Source organism: Haematobia irritans, chromosome 1, assembly GCF_050003625.1.
Source record: "Haematobia irritans isolate KBUSLIRL chromosome 1, ASM5000362v1, whole genome shotgun sequence".
Lineage (NCBI taxonomy): Eukaryota > Metazoa > Arthropoda > Insecta > Diptera > Muscidae > Haematobia > Haematobia irritans.
The window spans coordinates 73,018,380-73,035,842 of NC_134397.1; the positions used below are offsets into that span (position 1 = coordinate 73,018,380).

A 17,463-nucleotide genomic window follows, 5' to 3' on the forward strand; every position below is an offset into this window, starting at 1 on the left:
CATAATCAATATCATGAAAGCCAGCCGTCTACAGCAGTGTTGCCAATTTGGTGCTTTTAGCACCAAATTTAGTGCTTTTTGATTTCTAAAAAGCACCAAATTGCATTTGTAGTGCCTTTTCAAAAAAAGAACCAACTTGGTGCTTTCTGGCATTTTCATTTAGTGCTTTTTTATTTTGAACAGTATTAAGTTTAATTGATACAAAAATTTTGACTAAACTTTCAAGAGCCGAAGAAACTCAAATTTATTGCCAAATATAGAATTTGATTGTTATGAAGTTGGTATTGATTATTTTTTAATTAATATTGTTATTTAGGGTATTCTGTAGGAAAGTAGAGCGATGAGTGTCGAATTTTTGAATTTGGTAAAGATGTCATTAAAAACGTTTGTATTAAATTCACAAAAGCACGCACAACTGAAACAAGCAATAGACTCCTTCCATATATTAATATTTTGAAAGTTGAAAAACATCACTGATCAAAATGAATTGGACGAAAGCATTAAAACTGATCAAGGTGTATACTTGAATAGCGGTTCATAATGGTGAGTACTAAGTTTGAGTTTTGCCGCTAAAGTGAAAACTGTCTCAGTAAAAATGGGCATAAAATTATGCATATTTGCTGCAAATTTTATTATAACTTGATGGGGAATAGCCAAAAGCAAATTTTCACAAAGTTTGTATTCCTTAAAATGATTTATTAAAGAAAAGTAATTGTGAAAAAATGACTATTTTATATTTTAGCGGCTAAACTCGATCTTAATACCCACCTTAACTTTTTGAAATTCAATTCACAAAAGTTCTATAATACATCTTCAGAAGTTTTTTTTTTTTTTAGTAGTAGAGCATTTAATTTTCGATTTTGTGGTGGAAGGTGGTATCCCAATAAACACAGGATGAGCGTTTTTCAAATGCAACAACTTTTCAGTTTGAGGGTAAATATAATTTTCAACATAAATTCAACTTGACTTGAAATAGCTCATCTTCAATACATCTTCAAATTGTTTGCGAATTACTTCCAATTTGCCAAACTGTTGATGAAATCTTTGAAAAGGTGTTGAAGATAATATGAGAAAACTTTGACAAAACACTACCCTAAAATGCAACGAAAAAACCATGTGGTTTTCAATACTTATTTGTGCAACGAAGTTCGTGGTCAATTGCTAGAAATAAAAAAATGGAAAATTTAAGCAAATAACCAAATAGTTTATAAAAATAGGTAAGTGAAAATAAAAAAATGAAATAAAACTTTAAGGAAGTCACTAAATGTATATCTCTTAGCAGAAAACTAAAATTATGGATTGTACGTTCTTGAAAACATTAAAAAGCTGACCAATGAAAAAATGGTGGACAATTAACTGGAACTGCTTCAAATAGTTTATAATAATTGGTACGTCAATATGACAAATTAAATCAACACTTTAAAGAAGTCACTAAATTTAAATCTCTTTCCAGAAAACTAAAATCTTTGGATGCTACATTCTTGCAAACAATAAGAAGCTGACCAATGAAAAATGAGTGGCTTATCGACAAGAAAAAGTTTCCAGAAACGTTACAAGTGCAACCAATTAAAATTGTTAAAAACAACAAATTGTTGAAATCAACAACTTCTGGATGATGTGCATCACATCGTCAGTTTAATTCATATGCTATTATCAGTTTAAAATGGATATTTTGTGAATTCCTTCTGCTGGAAATCAATTCTAACAAGCGGTCCAGTACGTTCCTAATTTCAAATTGCCCGCATGTTAATAAAAGGAAGGAAATCGAATTATCAATGCAAAAGTGTTTACTAATAATGTTTAAGATATTTAAAGTTTTGTTGTTTGTTTTTTTTTTTTTTTTTTGTTCTTATTTGTTGATATCTTTAATAAGATTATTATATATCAATTGGTATTGTAGTGTATTATGTAGTGTAGTGTATTATTATATATTTTATTTTGATGAAAATGAATAAATTATACAAAATGCATAGAATTTTGGCTTTGACTTTCAATTTGAAGTGGGGATATCATTCATACAAATTCAGGTTGAAAAGTATTTGCAACGATGTTTATTTTGAATTTGACTCGCATCGAAAATTGTTTGACAAATTATTGAGTAGCGATGCATTTCAATTTGAGGATAACACTTGAGATATTATTGCGAATGTGTTGAATTTCACTGTTGAGGGTAATGTCTGTTTTTTGTTGAGAACGCGATTTTCTCAACAATTTCTCAACTTGAATATTACCCTAAGCCTTTGAAAAAATGTTTGAAAAATTGTTGAAATTTAGCATTTTTCAAACGTTTGTGTTTATTGGGATGTTAGAATTTATAATATTTTTTTGGTGCTTTTTGGCCTTGGGGAGTTGGCAACACTGGTCTACAGGTTAAACAAGATGGGCGAAAGACAACTGCCCTGCGGAAGACCACTTCGCACCACAACTTCCTCATTCCCCAACTTAAGTTTCCTTAAGGAAAGAAAATTTATAATCCAATCACAGTACCTACGATCAAGCCGACAATCAATCAACATCTCATATAGAATACCAAGATTCACACAATTATAGGCATTTCCAACAACCAAGGCTAGAATCATTTATTTTCTTTCAAAATGGCAACTGTATGCAGTAGCTCATCAGAGAGAATAAAAATACAAGAGGACGAAAATTTCTCTTCTACAAATACAACAAATGTCAACCGTATAGATGTCGCAAAATGCCTGCAGCTTTAGTATTACCGACGTTGCGGTCGAAGCGCTATTTTGATAAATTGATTATAAAGACATCGGCAGTTATAATTTCAAATTGTCTGCCAAAAATTTTAATAGAATGAAAGCATTTATAAAAAATAACTTTTGTTGCTACCAAGTAGGCTTTAAATCCTATTTTATTTACGTTTCGTAAAGTCGGAAGAGAACTGAACTGGGTGACGCCGACGCAAACTGTATGATATTTGAGAGAAGCGCCGACAAAAACTGCATGATATTAGAGAAATTTTCCTCATGACTGCCACCTACTGACGCAGTTTCGTTTCACAGTTTCGTCCTCTTGTATTTTTATTCTCCCTGAGCTCATTGAGACAATTATTTGTGGATGAGGGTTTCATATAAGCAAATGATCTTCTAGGTATGATATCATTTGCTTTAATATGTGGAATAATTCGCTCTTTGACCATTTGAGAAAAACTGAAATAAGTGAGATGGGTCTATAGTTACAAATATCACTATAATTCTTATTTGGTTTGGGAATTGGTACAAGTTTAATAGTTGGAGAACTCACCAATATAATTCTCACCAAAGGCATTATTCATTGCAGTGTGTAATGCTATCTTAGAGACACCAGGCAAGGCTTTTATCATAGTATATGTTATTCCATCACCATCAGCCGCTGATCTTGTTTTTCTCTTGTGTAAACAGTCTTCAAATTCTTCAAAAGTAAAGGGCTCCACTCTCAAAACCGATTCATCTTCATTTCTCAGTACTAGGGGTTCAGAAACACCAACTACCTGCCTCTCCAGCATCTTAAGGTATTCCTTATTTCTTTCTACATTCCATAATTCTCCCTTAGGTTTATTCCCACAACGTATGTTATTTATGAATCTCCACGCCATTCTAGTATTGGGGGTATTGTTAATTTCATCAATCTTGTCCGAAAAACTTGCTTCCATGACTTTTGACTTTCAATTTTCAATCTCCTTCCTCGCATTCTCCAGATTTGCAAAGGAAGGATCAATTCTAGCTTTTTTGGTTTGCTGCAAGTTGTCTCCTGAAATAAGTCTTTAATTCGTCCATCCACCATTATTTGGGAGCTCGATCATTGTCAATTTCACTTGTCGCATATACAATTTCATCCTTCATGGTGCATTCAATCATGTCAAAACAAGGTTCAAGTTCCACTTTACTCAAAGAGTTCATTAATTTATTTTTAGATAGAAATTTGGTCTTTTTCAAGTTTCCAACATCAATAATAACAGTTACAGGAAAATGTCGACTGCCTCCAATATAACCCTGGTTGACATCCCAAGAGCCTGATAAAGCAGCGCTAACAAAAGACAAATCCAAAACAGAACATTGCGACTCCTCATTTCGCTGAAAAGTGAATCTTCCATCATTTAAACATTTCAGTCTGGAATCATTAATAATTGATTCAAGTTCCTTGCCTTTTCTATTCGAAATAACATCACCCCAAATAGTGTTTCTGGCGTTGAAATCACCCATTAGTATCACATTTTCACAACGGTCGAGAAAAGTACATAATTTCCCAACTTCCAGCACAAGTATGTCAACAGGTAGACTTGGTGGAAAGTAGACTCATGCAATCACCAAATTTCCTTAAATTTGTGGTGTTGAGCACGCACATCCAATTCGGTTTCAAAATTCATAACAGCATATCTAATGTTTTTTCTTAGCCCAATCGGCACACCTCCATATCCATCAGCCCGAAAACGTTGTTACAGTTATCCTGATTCTCAGCAAAAATCTCAGATAATACAACAAAATTTAACAGTGTTTTTATTTTTTTGTGAAAGACTGTATATTATATTGCAAAATCTTGACCATTATTTATTTCTATACATACAAGTCTCGTTATATCCAGGATTATTAATTCCATATTTGTTCAAACGTGTAGAAAAATGACTCATTGCATCTAGCGCAGCAGAATTTCCTCACATTCTCAGAAAGTCCACCATGAAACGCAACATTTCACTACACTCATAGAAAAAAGTCTGCTAAAAACAGCAGTCGGTGTCTGCTGTTATATTTTTGTACTTCAGGACGTAATGAACAACAATTTATAAAATTTTTAGGTTATCAAATTTTCCCCAAAGCCTATTTAAGAACCAAAAGTAGTTTTTGGTATATTTTTGCACTGTAATATACTTACAAGCTCCTAAATACGATCAGCAAACATTTTGTTTGCTGTTATGCCTCAATTCGATAAATATTCAGATTTTTGGTCAAATACTATAGATATTCATAAAATATTGTGTTAATTATGTTAGGATAGCTCCTAAGTTGACATTTTTATTTGTTTTAGCCAAAATAAAACATGTTTTAGTGTAATCGAGCTTCAAAAATAGCAGGAAATGTTTGCTATTTCAGCAAACAATGACTGCTGTCCCTTTTTCAGCAGACTTTCTTCTGCTTTAGCAGACTTTTCTGCTGTCCCTACTAACAAATTTCTTTGGGTGTAGTGATTTGTTCCAATTCCGTCACTCTTTTGTCTTCTATTATATAAACAGGGGCCTTGGCTGAATCTGTACTTCAGGTTGATGAACATACTGTTTCTGTTTTACTTCAGAATTGAGCTATAAGTATAGGGAGTAAGGATTTCGTTGACCTCCTTATCCTTGTTATTCACACAATCACTTGATGTTTTGCCTACCATCTTGTTCACCATCAACTCAGGAAATTGATCATCATCCTCCAGTAGATCGAATCGATTCTGGCTCTTGTACAGCTCCACAACTTCTCTTTTGGACATTTTTTTCTTGTCATTATTTTGTTTGTAGCAATTTCTTGCTGGACATATTTCCTTCTCATTTGTCAGAAAAAGTCAACTTTTGCACAGAATACATCTCGTTTTACCACAGTTGTTATCACACACTTCTTCATTCGCCCCACATTTAAGACAACGTTTTTTTGACCTGCACGCATTCTTTGTGTGCCCCAGTCTGCCACAATTGTGACATTGACGCACAGCAGGATAAAAAGTGTCAACATTTAACACAGTCTTTTCAAATATTATCCATTTAGGATGGTCATCACCACAAAAACCCACCTTAAAAGTCTCCGTGGGGTGAAAAACATTAGGGTCTTCTGGATCCCTCTTAGTAAATCTCTTTACAGACAGAATTTTCTACCCAGATATCGCCTTCGCCATAATATCCTCTTCTCTAAAGCAAAGAGGTACGCCTCTAATTACACCATAAGTCTCAATGAAATTTCTTGGGACAAAGGCGCTCAATTTCCTATTCCTCAACTCTTCATTATCTAAAAAGCGGTTAGCTGACTGAATATCTTCAAAGGTAATTTTATATAGAGTTAACCCTATAGCAACTACCTTTTTGATTTTCTCTAACTCGTCCGCTTTGATATCTCTAATCTTAGAAATGAAATATAGGCCATTCTTCGCCTTTTTATTTGACATGTTGTCAACCTCAGAAGAGACTACAAGAACTACAATCTCACCTGCATGGTCCTCCGAATACCGTACCTCTGAGTCCCGCACTTTTCTGTTTTTTAGGGTCATTCTCCGCCTCATCATCACGCCTCCTGACACTCTTGCCACAATTTTTTTCAGCATCTCCTCTTTCCTTTTCTACACATACGCCAACATATGCCAAACACGGCCCACCTTAAGCATCGTCATCAACATTCTTTGTCGTTATTGGACGCGTCACTTTTTGATTTTTGACCGCCTTTTCCTTTGCATCGATTCGGCAAACTATCAACGAATTTAAGGGCCCTGCCCTCACATATTTTCCCCTCATTTCGGCCTCCACATTGGCCACACACTCGTAAGCCACACCACTCACACAAAATAAATTAATATTTTCACACCAAAACAGTAAAATTTTTTAAAAAATGTATTCAATAACACATTTAGTGGCTCAATAAAAATCCAAATTACTGCTTAAAACAATTAAAAATTTCTTGATGTTTCACAGATAAAAATTGTTCTAATTATTTCTCCAAATATACGTCTGCACAGTTCAAGATGGCTACCGGAAGTTGATTTTTTGCTTGAAATTTAATATCTGGAGGTAGTTTAGATCCAATAGGAACTGCGCCAAATGTAGTTTATATCGATAAATGTTTCGATATAACTACAGAAACAGCAATTTTCACCTGACATGTCCGCTATGTATTTTGGGCACATAAAGAACACTAACTGCCTGTTCATGAAACACAAAATCGACTCGAGACAAATCGTTCGTCTAGATTGAAACTAAAATAACTTTAGATATATTTGCTAGAAAATGCTGATATTTGTCATGAACTATTTATTTATAATTTACTATCAAACACCGAAACAATTGGTATTCCACATACTCTGGTTTTCGAGATATCAATATGGGATTTTTGACGAGTCGTTCGTCTCGAGGCGAACGAAAATTCCACGAACAGGTAGTAAATATAATTAGTACTAGTGTTTATTTCGATAAACCACCCATGTAAGCTGATTTATACCAATAACCACTGTAAGTTAGGTTGAAATGGCAGCCCCATTTATTTCAGGCTCAATTAGACTTTTTATTCCATTGTGATACCACATTAAGGTAAGTATTGAGTTCGAGTTTAGCCGCTAAAATCTCCATTTTTCACGATTTCTTTTTTCTAATAATCCATTAAAAAGAATATAAACTTTGTGAAAAGTTGCTTTGGGAAATTCCACCATCAAGTTTTAATAAAATTTGCATTATTCTGTTTTACTGATTTAATTTCGGTTTTAGCGGCTAAACTCGAACTTAATACCCACACCCAGAAAAAAGTGACCCCTTCTTTAAGTTAAAATGAACTCATTGTGAAGAAAGTTGAACTTCGTATAGCGCCAAAGACATTTTTATTTGTTTGAACGATGTGATTTTCGTAGAAATTAGGTATAATGCATTCCATATATTAGTTAACATTTTCCTATATTTATGTACCACTATACTACAGAATGAAAAAATTTAACTGATTTGAATTCATATATGGAATGATTTTATTGAAATTTTTTCATTCATTTGGACAAATCTTACACATTTGTGGTAAAACTTTTACTTCATAATTAGAACTGCTTACCTTCGTTTTTAAATACAATTTTATTTATTTATATGAGCAATTTTATCTTCAATAAAAGACATGTTTTATTAATACATTGAATATATTTATTAAGAATCAACAGCATCGAATCTCCTTGAAATATTAGTTTATTATTCCGCTGTTTCCAATTTCCATGTGATATTATCAACTGTAAAACGCACTTTTTCTTCTTCTTGTACTTTTCACTTTTAATAAGTTGCTGCCTAACGATTTTGTCCTCCTTTTACAATTTCAATACCTACAAATATAAAAAATCATAAACCATTTTTGTTACAAAAGGTTAGCGTCACTGAATATTACCTGATAATTGAAGATTCCAAAATGAAGACAAATGAAAGGGTTGTTATTCTGCTGGTGTTTTCTTTCTTTATACACTATCACGAACATTGATAGATTTATTTAAAAAAACGAAAATTGTTCTCACTAATTTAAAATAACAAATATTTTATATATTTTATTTGTTATTTATTATATTATTTTACAATATTATCTTTTAACAATCAAGGCCGTATTCAGGGGGGGGGGGATGAGGGGGATCAAACCCCCCCGAAATGAATGAATATTTGTATATAAATAAATATATATTTTTAGCTGCATAGAAAAATCTTTTCGAAGATGTTGAAGAAAAGCTGGAGGTTTTATTTTGAAAAACGCTTACCTATAAAACTTGCACAAATCATAGAATACTAGTTGAAAAGTCCGTCAAACGACGGTCGAAAATAACAAATTGTTTTTGTTTTCGCACCACAAATTTCATTTTTGGAAAATGTATATCTGCTTTTTATGTGTGTTTGTTGTTCTTTTTGTGAACATGACTCGCTTTGTTTGGCCATAGAACAACAACGAAACAGCCAAACACACATGTGTAAATGAAATGGCGCAAAACCTGCGAAAAGAACCTGCCTAATTTAGCGATGGAAGCAATAAAGAGATATTTCCAAACGTGCATATTCTTTTAAAAATTTTGGTCACTTTGCCAGTTACTCAGGGATGGAAAATACAATTTTTAGGAAAGTACAAAAAAGGTATTTTTTGATCGGAAAGGTACTTTTTACTAAATTTCAACAAAAATTTCACTGGAATATTATTGTCAAGAGACTGAATTTTAAAGAAAATAAAATTTTGACAAAATTTTTTATATAAATAAAATTTTGCAAAAATTTTCTAAAGAAATAAAATTTTGCAAAAAAAATTCTATAGAAAAAAAAAATTGCAAAATTTTTTCTATAGAAATAAAATTTTGCAAAAATTTCCTATAGAAATAAATCTTTTACAAAATTTTCAATTGAAATAAAATTTTGACAAAATTTTCTATAAAAATCAAATTTTGCAAAAATTCTATATAGAAATAAAATTTTGACAACATTTTCTACCGAAATAAAAAATCGATAATGTAGAATCGCATTCGTTTTTAGGCTAAAACATTTTTGAAGTTCAATAAAATCCTGTTTTTGACTAACTAAATCATTCGCGGGGGTACTATGGTACTGACCGGGGTGAAAAAGGTTTGAAAAAAGTACTATAGAACTGCATTTTCCATCCCTGCAGTTACTACGTGCTCATCCGAACGTTCATTTTCAACAATGAAGAGATTAAAGACGTATCTTAGAAATTCGACTAGCGAGAGTAGACTCAAAGGATTGGCATTAATGTCGGTTCATCGCCGAATAAATGTGCCGACTGAAGAAGTCATTCATTTATTTGCTGCCCAAAAAGCCCGTCGGCTCAATTTAATATTATAACAAGTATATACAGCAGTAAGTTCGGCCGGGCCGAATCTTAAATACCCACCACCATGAACCAAATATTAGAGTTTCCTTTGAAATTTCAGGGGGCTTGAGGACACTTCCCGAAGATAAATTTAAAGATTTCACCTATGAGGACTATATCAGATTCTGCATTTATAAGAACCATTTTTGTTTGAGTTTTAGAGGAATCATTAACATCTCTTGTAAGTGTGCAAGAAAATTATAAAGTAACGTCTTGATTTGAAATCTTAAATCTGTAGAAGTAAAATCTGGAAATTTTACATTGAGTTTCAACCAATTTTCATGATCAGTGCGCCTTCTACACCCTGAAGAAGTGAAGTCTGTTTATATGGAGGCATTACCAAATGGACTTAATCCGATACACGTTTTTGTGAGCCTAAAATACCATAATATTTACAATTTCAGGCAAATCAGATAAAAACTACGGTTTCTAGAAACCCAAGGAGTTAAATCGGGAGATCGTTCTTATGGGGGCTATACTAAAATAGGGACCGATACTCACCGTTTTCGGCACACCTCTTTATGACCCGAAAATACCTCTAGATTTCCAATTTCAGACAAATTAGATAAAAACTACGGTTTCTATAAGCCCAAGACCCCAAATCGGGAGGTCGTTTAATATGGGGACCATACCAAAACATGGACCGATACTCACAATTTTTGGCACACGTATTTGTGGTCTTACAATAACTCTAGATTTCCAATTTCCGGTAAATTTAATAAAAACTGCGGTTTCTATAAGCCCAAGAAGTAAAATCGGGAGATCGGTCTATATGGGGGCTATACCAAAATATGGACCGATACTCACAATTTTTGGCACAAGTATTTGTGGTCCTACAATACCTCCAGATTTCAAATTTCAGGCAAATTGGATAAAAACTACGATTTCTATAAGCCCAAGAAGTAAAATCAGGAGATCGGTCTATATGGGGGCTATACCAAAACATGGACCTATACTCACCATTTTTGGCACACCTCTTTATAGTCCTAAAATACCTCTAGATTTCCCATTTCAGACAAATTGGATAAAAACTACGGTTTCTATAAGCCCAAGACCCCAAATCGGGAGGTCGTTTTATATGGGGACCATACCAAAACATGGACCGATACTCACAATTTTTGGCACACGTATTTTTGGTCCTACAATACCTCTAGATTTCCAATTTCAGGTAAATTGAATAAAAACTGCGGTTTCTATAAGCCCAAGAAGTAAAATCGGAAGATCGGTCTATATGGGGGCTATACCAAAACATGGACCGATACTCACCATTTTTGGCACACCTCTTTATGGTCATAAAATATCTCTAGATTTCAAATTTCAGGCAAATTGGATAAAAACTACGATTTCTATAAGCCCAAGACCCCAAATCGGGAGGTCGGTTTATATGGGGACTATATCAAAACCTGGACCGATATAGCCCGAACATGACCTGCCTGCAGACAAAAGACGAGTTTGTGCTAAATTTCAGCACGATTGCTTCATTAGTGAATACTGTAGCGTGATTACAACAGACAGACGGACATCGTTATATCGTCTTAGAATTTCTCCCTGATCAATAATATATATACTTTATATAGTCGGAAATCGATATTTCGATGTGTTTGTAACACATGACAAACTTATTATACCCCCGTCACCATTCTATGGTGGTGGGTATAAAAATATTGTATGCATACCTATGCATAAATAAAATTTTCTACACATGAGATTATATGAATATTTTTTTTTTTAAGTTGAACCCCCCCCCCCGAATTAAAATCCTGGCTACGGCCTTGTTAACAATCTTTCCGTATACCACAACAACGCGATTCCAACTAAAAAAACAACCCACGCGCAAACATATCGATACACCCACGCGCAAACACATCGATTGCGATGACAGGTATCGATTACAGGTAGACAATAGAAATATAGGAAAATTTCCTATATTCTAACAAGTGTGTTTCCTTAAGTTTTGATTGGATTGCATACTTCTTAGTACGAATGAACTAAAATATTTTTCTATGCCAAGTGTTGTTCGTATGTATGAAAAACTTTCTATTATAAAGGAAGTCGCAATTATCATTTTATAAGAAATTTTACTAATTTTGAGGAAACTTGGTTTTAGTTCGGGTTTTGTTTATTTTTACGAATGCTTTCTTATCGGTGAATAAAATTTTCTTGTTCAGTAGTAAATTCTTATACCCAGCGAAGAAAACAGTATTAGTAAAATTCCATGCCTTATTCTAGTTAATGAACTTTTCCTAACTGCTTACAGTTTAGGATTTTTTTACTGAAACGAGTAAATTTTATTATTTCTCACAAAATTTTACCTTAATGGAAATAAAATGGATAAACTATATTGATGAAAAATTTTTCCTTTAGTTTCGAAGGCACTTTTTTCTGGGTGCACCGAGTTTAGCCGCTAAAATCGCTAAAGTGAAAACTAAACCAGTAAAAAAAAGGCATGAAATTATGTATATTTGTTGCAAATTTTATTATAACTTGATGGGGAATATCCCAAAGCAACTTTTCACAAAGTTTGTATTCCTTAAAATGGATTATTAAAGAAAAGTAATCGTGAAAAAATGACGATTTTAGCGGCTAAACTCGAACTTAATACCCACCTGTAACTAAAAACAAGTAAGGAAAGTCTAAAGTCGGGCGGGCCGACTATATTATACCCTGCACCACTTTGTAGATCTAAATTTTCGATACCATGTCACATCCGTCAAATGTGTTTGGGGCTATATATAAAGGTTTCTCCCAAATACATACATTTAAATATCACTCGATTTGGACAGAATTTGATAGACTTTTACAAAATCTATAGACTCAAAATTTAAGTTGGCTTATGCACTAGGGTGGAACACAATTTTAGTAAAAAATATGGGAAACATTTAAATCTGAAGCAATTTTAGGGAACTTCGCAAAAGTCTATTTATGATTTATCGTTCGATATATATGTATTAGAAGTTTAGGAAAATTAGAGTCATTTTTACAACTTTTCGACTAAGCAGTGGCGATTTAACAAGGAAAATGTTGGTATTATGACCATTTTTGTCGAAATCAGAAAAACATATATATGGGAGCTATACCTAAATCTGAACCGATTTCAATAAAATTTGGCACACATGACTATATTACTAATTGTACTCCTAGTGCAAAATTTCAACCAAATTGGGCCAAAACTCTGGCTTCTGGGGCCATATAAGTCCATATCGGGCGAAAAATATATATGGAAGCTATATCTAAATCTGAACCGATTTCGATCAAATTTGGCAGACATGTCTATACTACCAATTGTACTCCTTGTGCAAAATTTCAAGCTAATCGGTATAAAACTCTGGCTTCTGGGTTCATATAAGTGCATATCGGGCGAAAGATATATATGGGAGCTATAGAACCCTATTTTGGAAGAAATCGGTTCAGATTTAGATAACATTTTGTAAATTTTGTACAAACATAACACTTAGTCGTATAGTCAAGTGTGCAAAATTTGATTGAACTCGGTTCAGATTTAGATATAGCTCCTATATATATCTTTCGCCCGATATGGACTTATATGGCCCCAGAAGCCAGATTTTTGACCGAATTTGGTTGAAATTTTGCACTAGGAGTACAATTAGTAGTATAGTGAAGTGTGCAAAATTTGATTGAAATCGGTTCAGATTTAGATATAGCTCCCATATATATGTTTTTCTGATTTCTACAAAAATGGTAAAAATACCAACATTTTCATTGTTAAATCGCCACTGCTTAGTCGAAAAGTTGTAAAAATGACTCTAATTTTCCTAAACTTCTAATACATATATATCGAGCGATAAATCGTAATTAAACTTTTGCGAAGTTTCCTTAAAATTGCTTCAGATTTAAATGTTTCCCATATTTATACCCTTCACCACTACTGTGGTACAGGGTATAATAAGTTTGTGCATTTGTATGTAACGCCAAGAAATAATTGTCATAGATCCATCTTTTAGTATACCGATCGGCTTAGAATTAAATTCTGAGTCGATTTGGCGATGTCCGTCTGTCTGTCTGTCCGTCCATCCGTCTGTCTGTATATGTAATTTTGTGCACAAAGTACAGGTCGCAGTTTAAGTCCGATCGTCTTCAAATTTGACATAGCGTCTTTCTTCGGGTAGAAGACAATCGCTATTGAGATTTAGATATAGCTGCCATATATAGTTATCACCGATTTGATCATAATTCACGTATATATGAACCGACGTTCTTCAAATTTTGTACATCTGAATGTTTTGTCAGTCCCGTAAAAACTGCCAAATATCAGCTAAATCGGTTCAGATTTAGATATAGCTCCCATATATATCTTTCGTCCGATTTGGACTTATATGGCCCCAAAAGCGAGAGTTTTGCCCTGATTTGCTTCAAAGTTTGCACAACGAGTACGTTTAATAGTATCGTTAATTGTGCAAAATTTAGTTGAAGTCGGTTCAGATTTAGATATAGCTCCCATATATAGCATTCGCCCGTTTTTGACTAATATGCCCACAGAGAGAAAAGTGCTACTCTGATTTACGTGAAATTTTGCAGAAGGAGTAGAATTGAACTTGAAACTTTGCACAGGCAGTAGAATTAAGGTTCTGCATATGCGTGTTTATTTTGGTTGAAATCGGTTCAGATTTTGATATAGCTCCCATCTTTCGCCCGATTTTCCGTCATATGACCACAGAGGTCAAAGTTGTTATCCGATTTACGTGAAATTTTGCACAGGGAGTAGATTCAACATAGTAACTATGCCTGTGCAATTTGATTGCAATCGGTTCAGATTTCGATATAGATTCCATATATATGTTTTTCCTATTTAGGCAAAACTGGCCGAAATACCTACATTTTCCTTATCAAATCGCCACTGCCAAGTCGAAAACTTATTAAAATGACTCAAATTTTCCTATTACTCTATTACACATCTATCGACCGATAAATCATAAATACACTTTTGCGAAGTTGCCTCAAAATTGGTTCATATTTAAATGTTTCCTATATTTATACCACTACTTCACCACTACTGTGGTACAGGGTATAATAAGTTTGTGCATTTGTATGTAACGCCAAGAAGGAGTAATCATAGACCAACCTTTTAGTATACGGATCGGCTTAGAATTAAATTCTGAGTCGATTTAGCGATGTCCGTCTGTCTGTCTGTCCGTCTGTCTGTCTGTCTGTTGATGTAGTTTTGTGTGCAAAGTACAGCTCGCAGTTTTAGTCCGATTGTCCTAAAATTTGGTATAGGGTCCTGTTTCGGCTCAAAGACGATCCCTATTGATTTTGGAAAAAATCGGTTCAGATTTAGATATAGCTGCCATATATATTTTTCACCGATCTGGTCATAATTGGCGTGTATATCAACCGATCTTCCTCAAATTCCGTACATCCGAATATTTTATGGGTCTCGAAAAACTTGCAAAATATAAGCCAAATCGGTTCAGATTTAGATATATCTCCCATATATAGCTTTCGCCCGATTTACACTCATATGATCACAGAGGCCAATTTTTAACTCCGATTTAGTTGAAATTTTGCACAAGGAGTAGAATTAGCATTGTAACTATGTGTGCCAAATTTGGTTGAAATCGGTTCAGATTTGGATATATCTCCCATATATAGCTTTCGCCCGATTTACACTCATATGATCACAGAGGCAAATTTTTAACTCAGATTTAGTTGAAATTTTGCACAGGGAGTAGAATTAGCATTGTAACCGTGCCAAATTTGGTTGAAATCGGTTCAGATTTGGATATATCTCCCATATATAGCTTTCGCCCGATTTACACTCATATGACCACAGAGGCCAATTTTTAACTCCGATTTAGTTGAAATTTTGCACAGGGAATAGAATTAGCATTGTAACTATGCGTGCCAAATTTGGTTGAAATCGGTTCAGATTTGGATATATCTCCCATATAAAGCTTTCGCCGATTTACACTCATATGACCACAGAGGCCAATTTTTAACTCCGATTTAGTCGAAATTTTGCACATAGCTACGCGTGCCAAATTTGGTTGAAATCGGTTCAGATTTAGATATAGCTCCCATATATAGCTTTTGCCCGATTTACACTCATATGACCACAGAGGCCAATTTTTAACTCCGATTTAGTTGAAATTTTGCACAGAGAGTAGAATTAGCATTGTTGCTATGCGTGCCAAATTTGGTTGAAATCAGTTCAGATTTAGATATAGCTCCCATATATATGTTTTTCTGATTTCGACAAAAATGGTCAAAATACCAACATTTTCCTTATAAAATCGCCACTGCTTAGTCGAAAAGTTGTAAAAATGACTCTAATTTTCCTAAACTTCTAATACATATATATCGAGCGATAAATCATAAGTAAACTTTTGCGAAGTTTTCTTAAAATTGCTTCACATTTAAATGTTTCACATATTTTTTTTACTAATATTGTGTTCCACCTTAGTGCAATAGCCGACTTAAATTTTGAGTCTATAGATTTGTAGAAGTCTATCAAATTCTGTCCAGATCGAGTGATATTTAAATGTATGGGACAAACCTTTATATATAGCCCCCAACACATTTGACGGATGTGATATGGTATCGAAAATTTAGATCTACAAAGTGGTGCAGGGTATAATATAGTCGGCCCCGCCCGACTTTAGACTTTCCTTACTTGTTTTTTACTAAAATTGTGTTCCACCCTAGTGCATTAGCAAACTTAAATTTTGAGTCTATAGATTTTGTAAAAGTCTATCAAATTCTGTCCAAATCGAGAGATATTTAAATGTATGTATTTGGGACAAACCTTTATATATAGCACCCAACACACCCCGCCCGACTTTAGACTTTCCTTACTTGTTTTTTAATTGGATCGATTAATTTTTTAATTGACTTTCTATTAATTTTTTAATTGATACTATCATTTCTGTGATTGAAGACATTTCTATTAAAAAATTAATTGGATCAATTAATTTCGTGATTGAATTAGAAATTTTTTTTTTGTGTGTGGTATCACAATGGACTGAATAGTCTAAGTGAGTCTGAATCAAATCGTCCTGCCACTTTAACCTAACATACCCCCCATATAGACCGATTTCCCGATTTGACTTGGACTTAGAGACACCGCAAATTTTATCCGATTTCACGGAAATTAAAAATTTAAAGGTATTTTCGATCCGTAAATGGTGTGGACCGGTCCATGTTTTGGTATAGCCCCCATGTGTTAAGTCTCCCGATTTCCATGTTGGTATATATATTTGCTTGGTAGGGTATCTGTCATCAAATTCACCAGAAATAACCTAACGAAGTGTTTTCTAAGTAAACAATTCGGCTCGACCTAAACTACACGCAAAGAAAAAAAAACGTTTGGAAGACGTGTACCGAAAACGTTTTTCTTTTGTTAGAGTTTTTTAAATTGCTTTGAAAACTTTAAACTTTTATCACCAAAAAAATTCGTTTGTTACAAAATTTTTATTTTTTCAATAAAAAAAGTTATTTTTGAAACAACAACACAGTCCATTTCGTTTATATCAAACACTGTTCTGACTTTAGGTCTTTAATAAGACACATTTTACAGTTCAACATTTAATATAGTACAATGTAATGTTGAACATTTTTTCGGAATCTTCCGAACATATCTGGAATATATGTAAAAAACAAAAAAAAAAAACAAAACAAAAAAACTTTGGTAAAAGCAGGGATCGAACCCACGACCCTTGGCATGCAAGTCGGACGTAGCAACCACTGGCCCACGGTGCTAAACTAAATGTTTGTTTCTGTTAAATAAACTTTGTTTATTCGGTTCGTGGGCGCCGCAAGCTATGCTATATAAATATAACTTATATGGATAATTATCTATTGATGACCGTCACAGGTACATAGCTCAGTGGTTAGTGTGTTGGCTTACAAAGTGCATGGTCTGCGGTTCGATTCTCCGTCCAGGCGA

The 17,463-nt window shown here is 33.7% G+C and overlaps 1 protein-coding gene across 1 annotated transcript; it reads right to left on the reverse strand.

Annotated features, from left to right (window-relative positions):
• Window positions 1–3,779: 3,779 nt before the first annotated feature.
• LOC142226159 (uncharacterized) lies at window positions 3,780–4,199 on the reverse strand. The gene has a single exon (XM_075296049.1). The coding sequence runs from the start codon at window positions 4,197–4,199 to the stop codon at window positions 3,780–3,782; it is 420 nt and encodes a 139-aa protein (XP_075152164.1).
• Window positions 4,200–17,463: the final 13,264 nt, after the last annotated feature.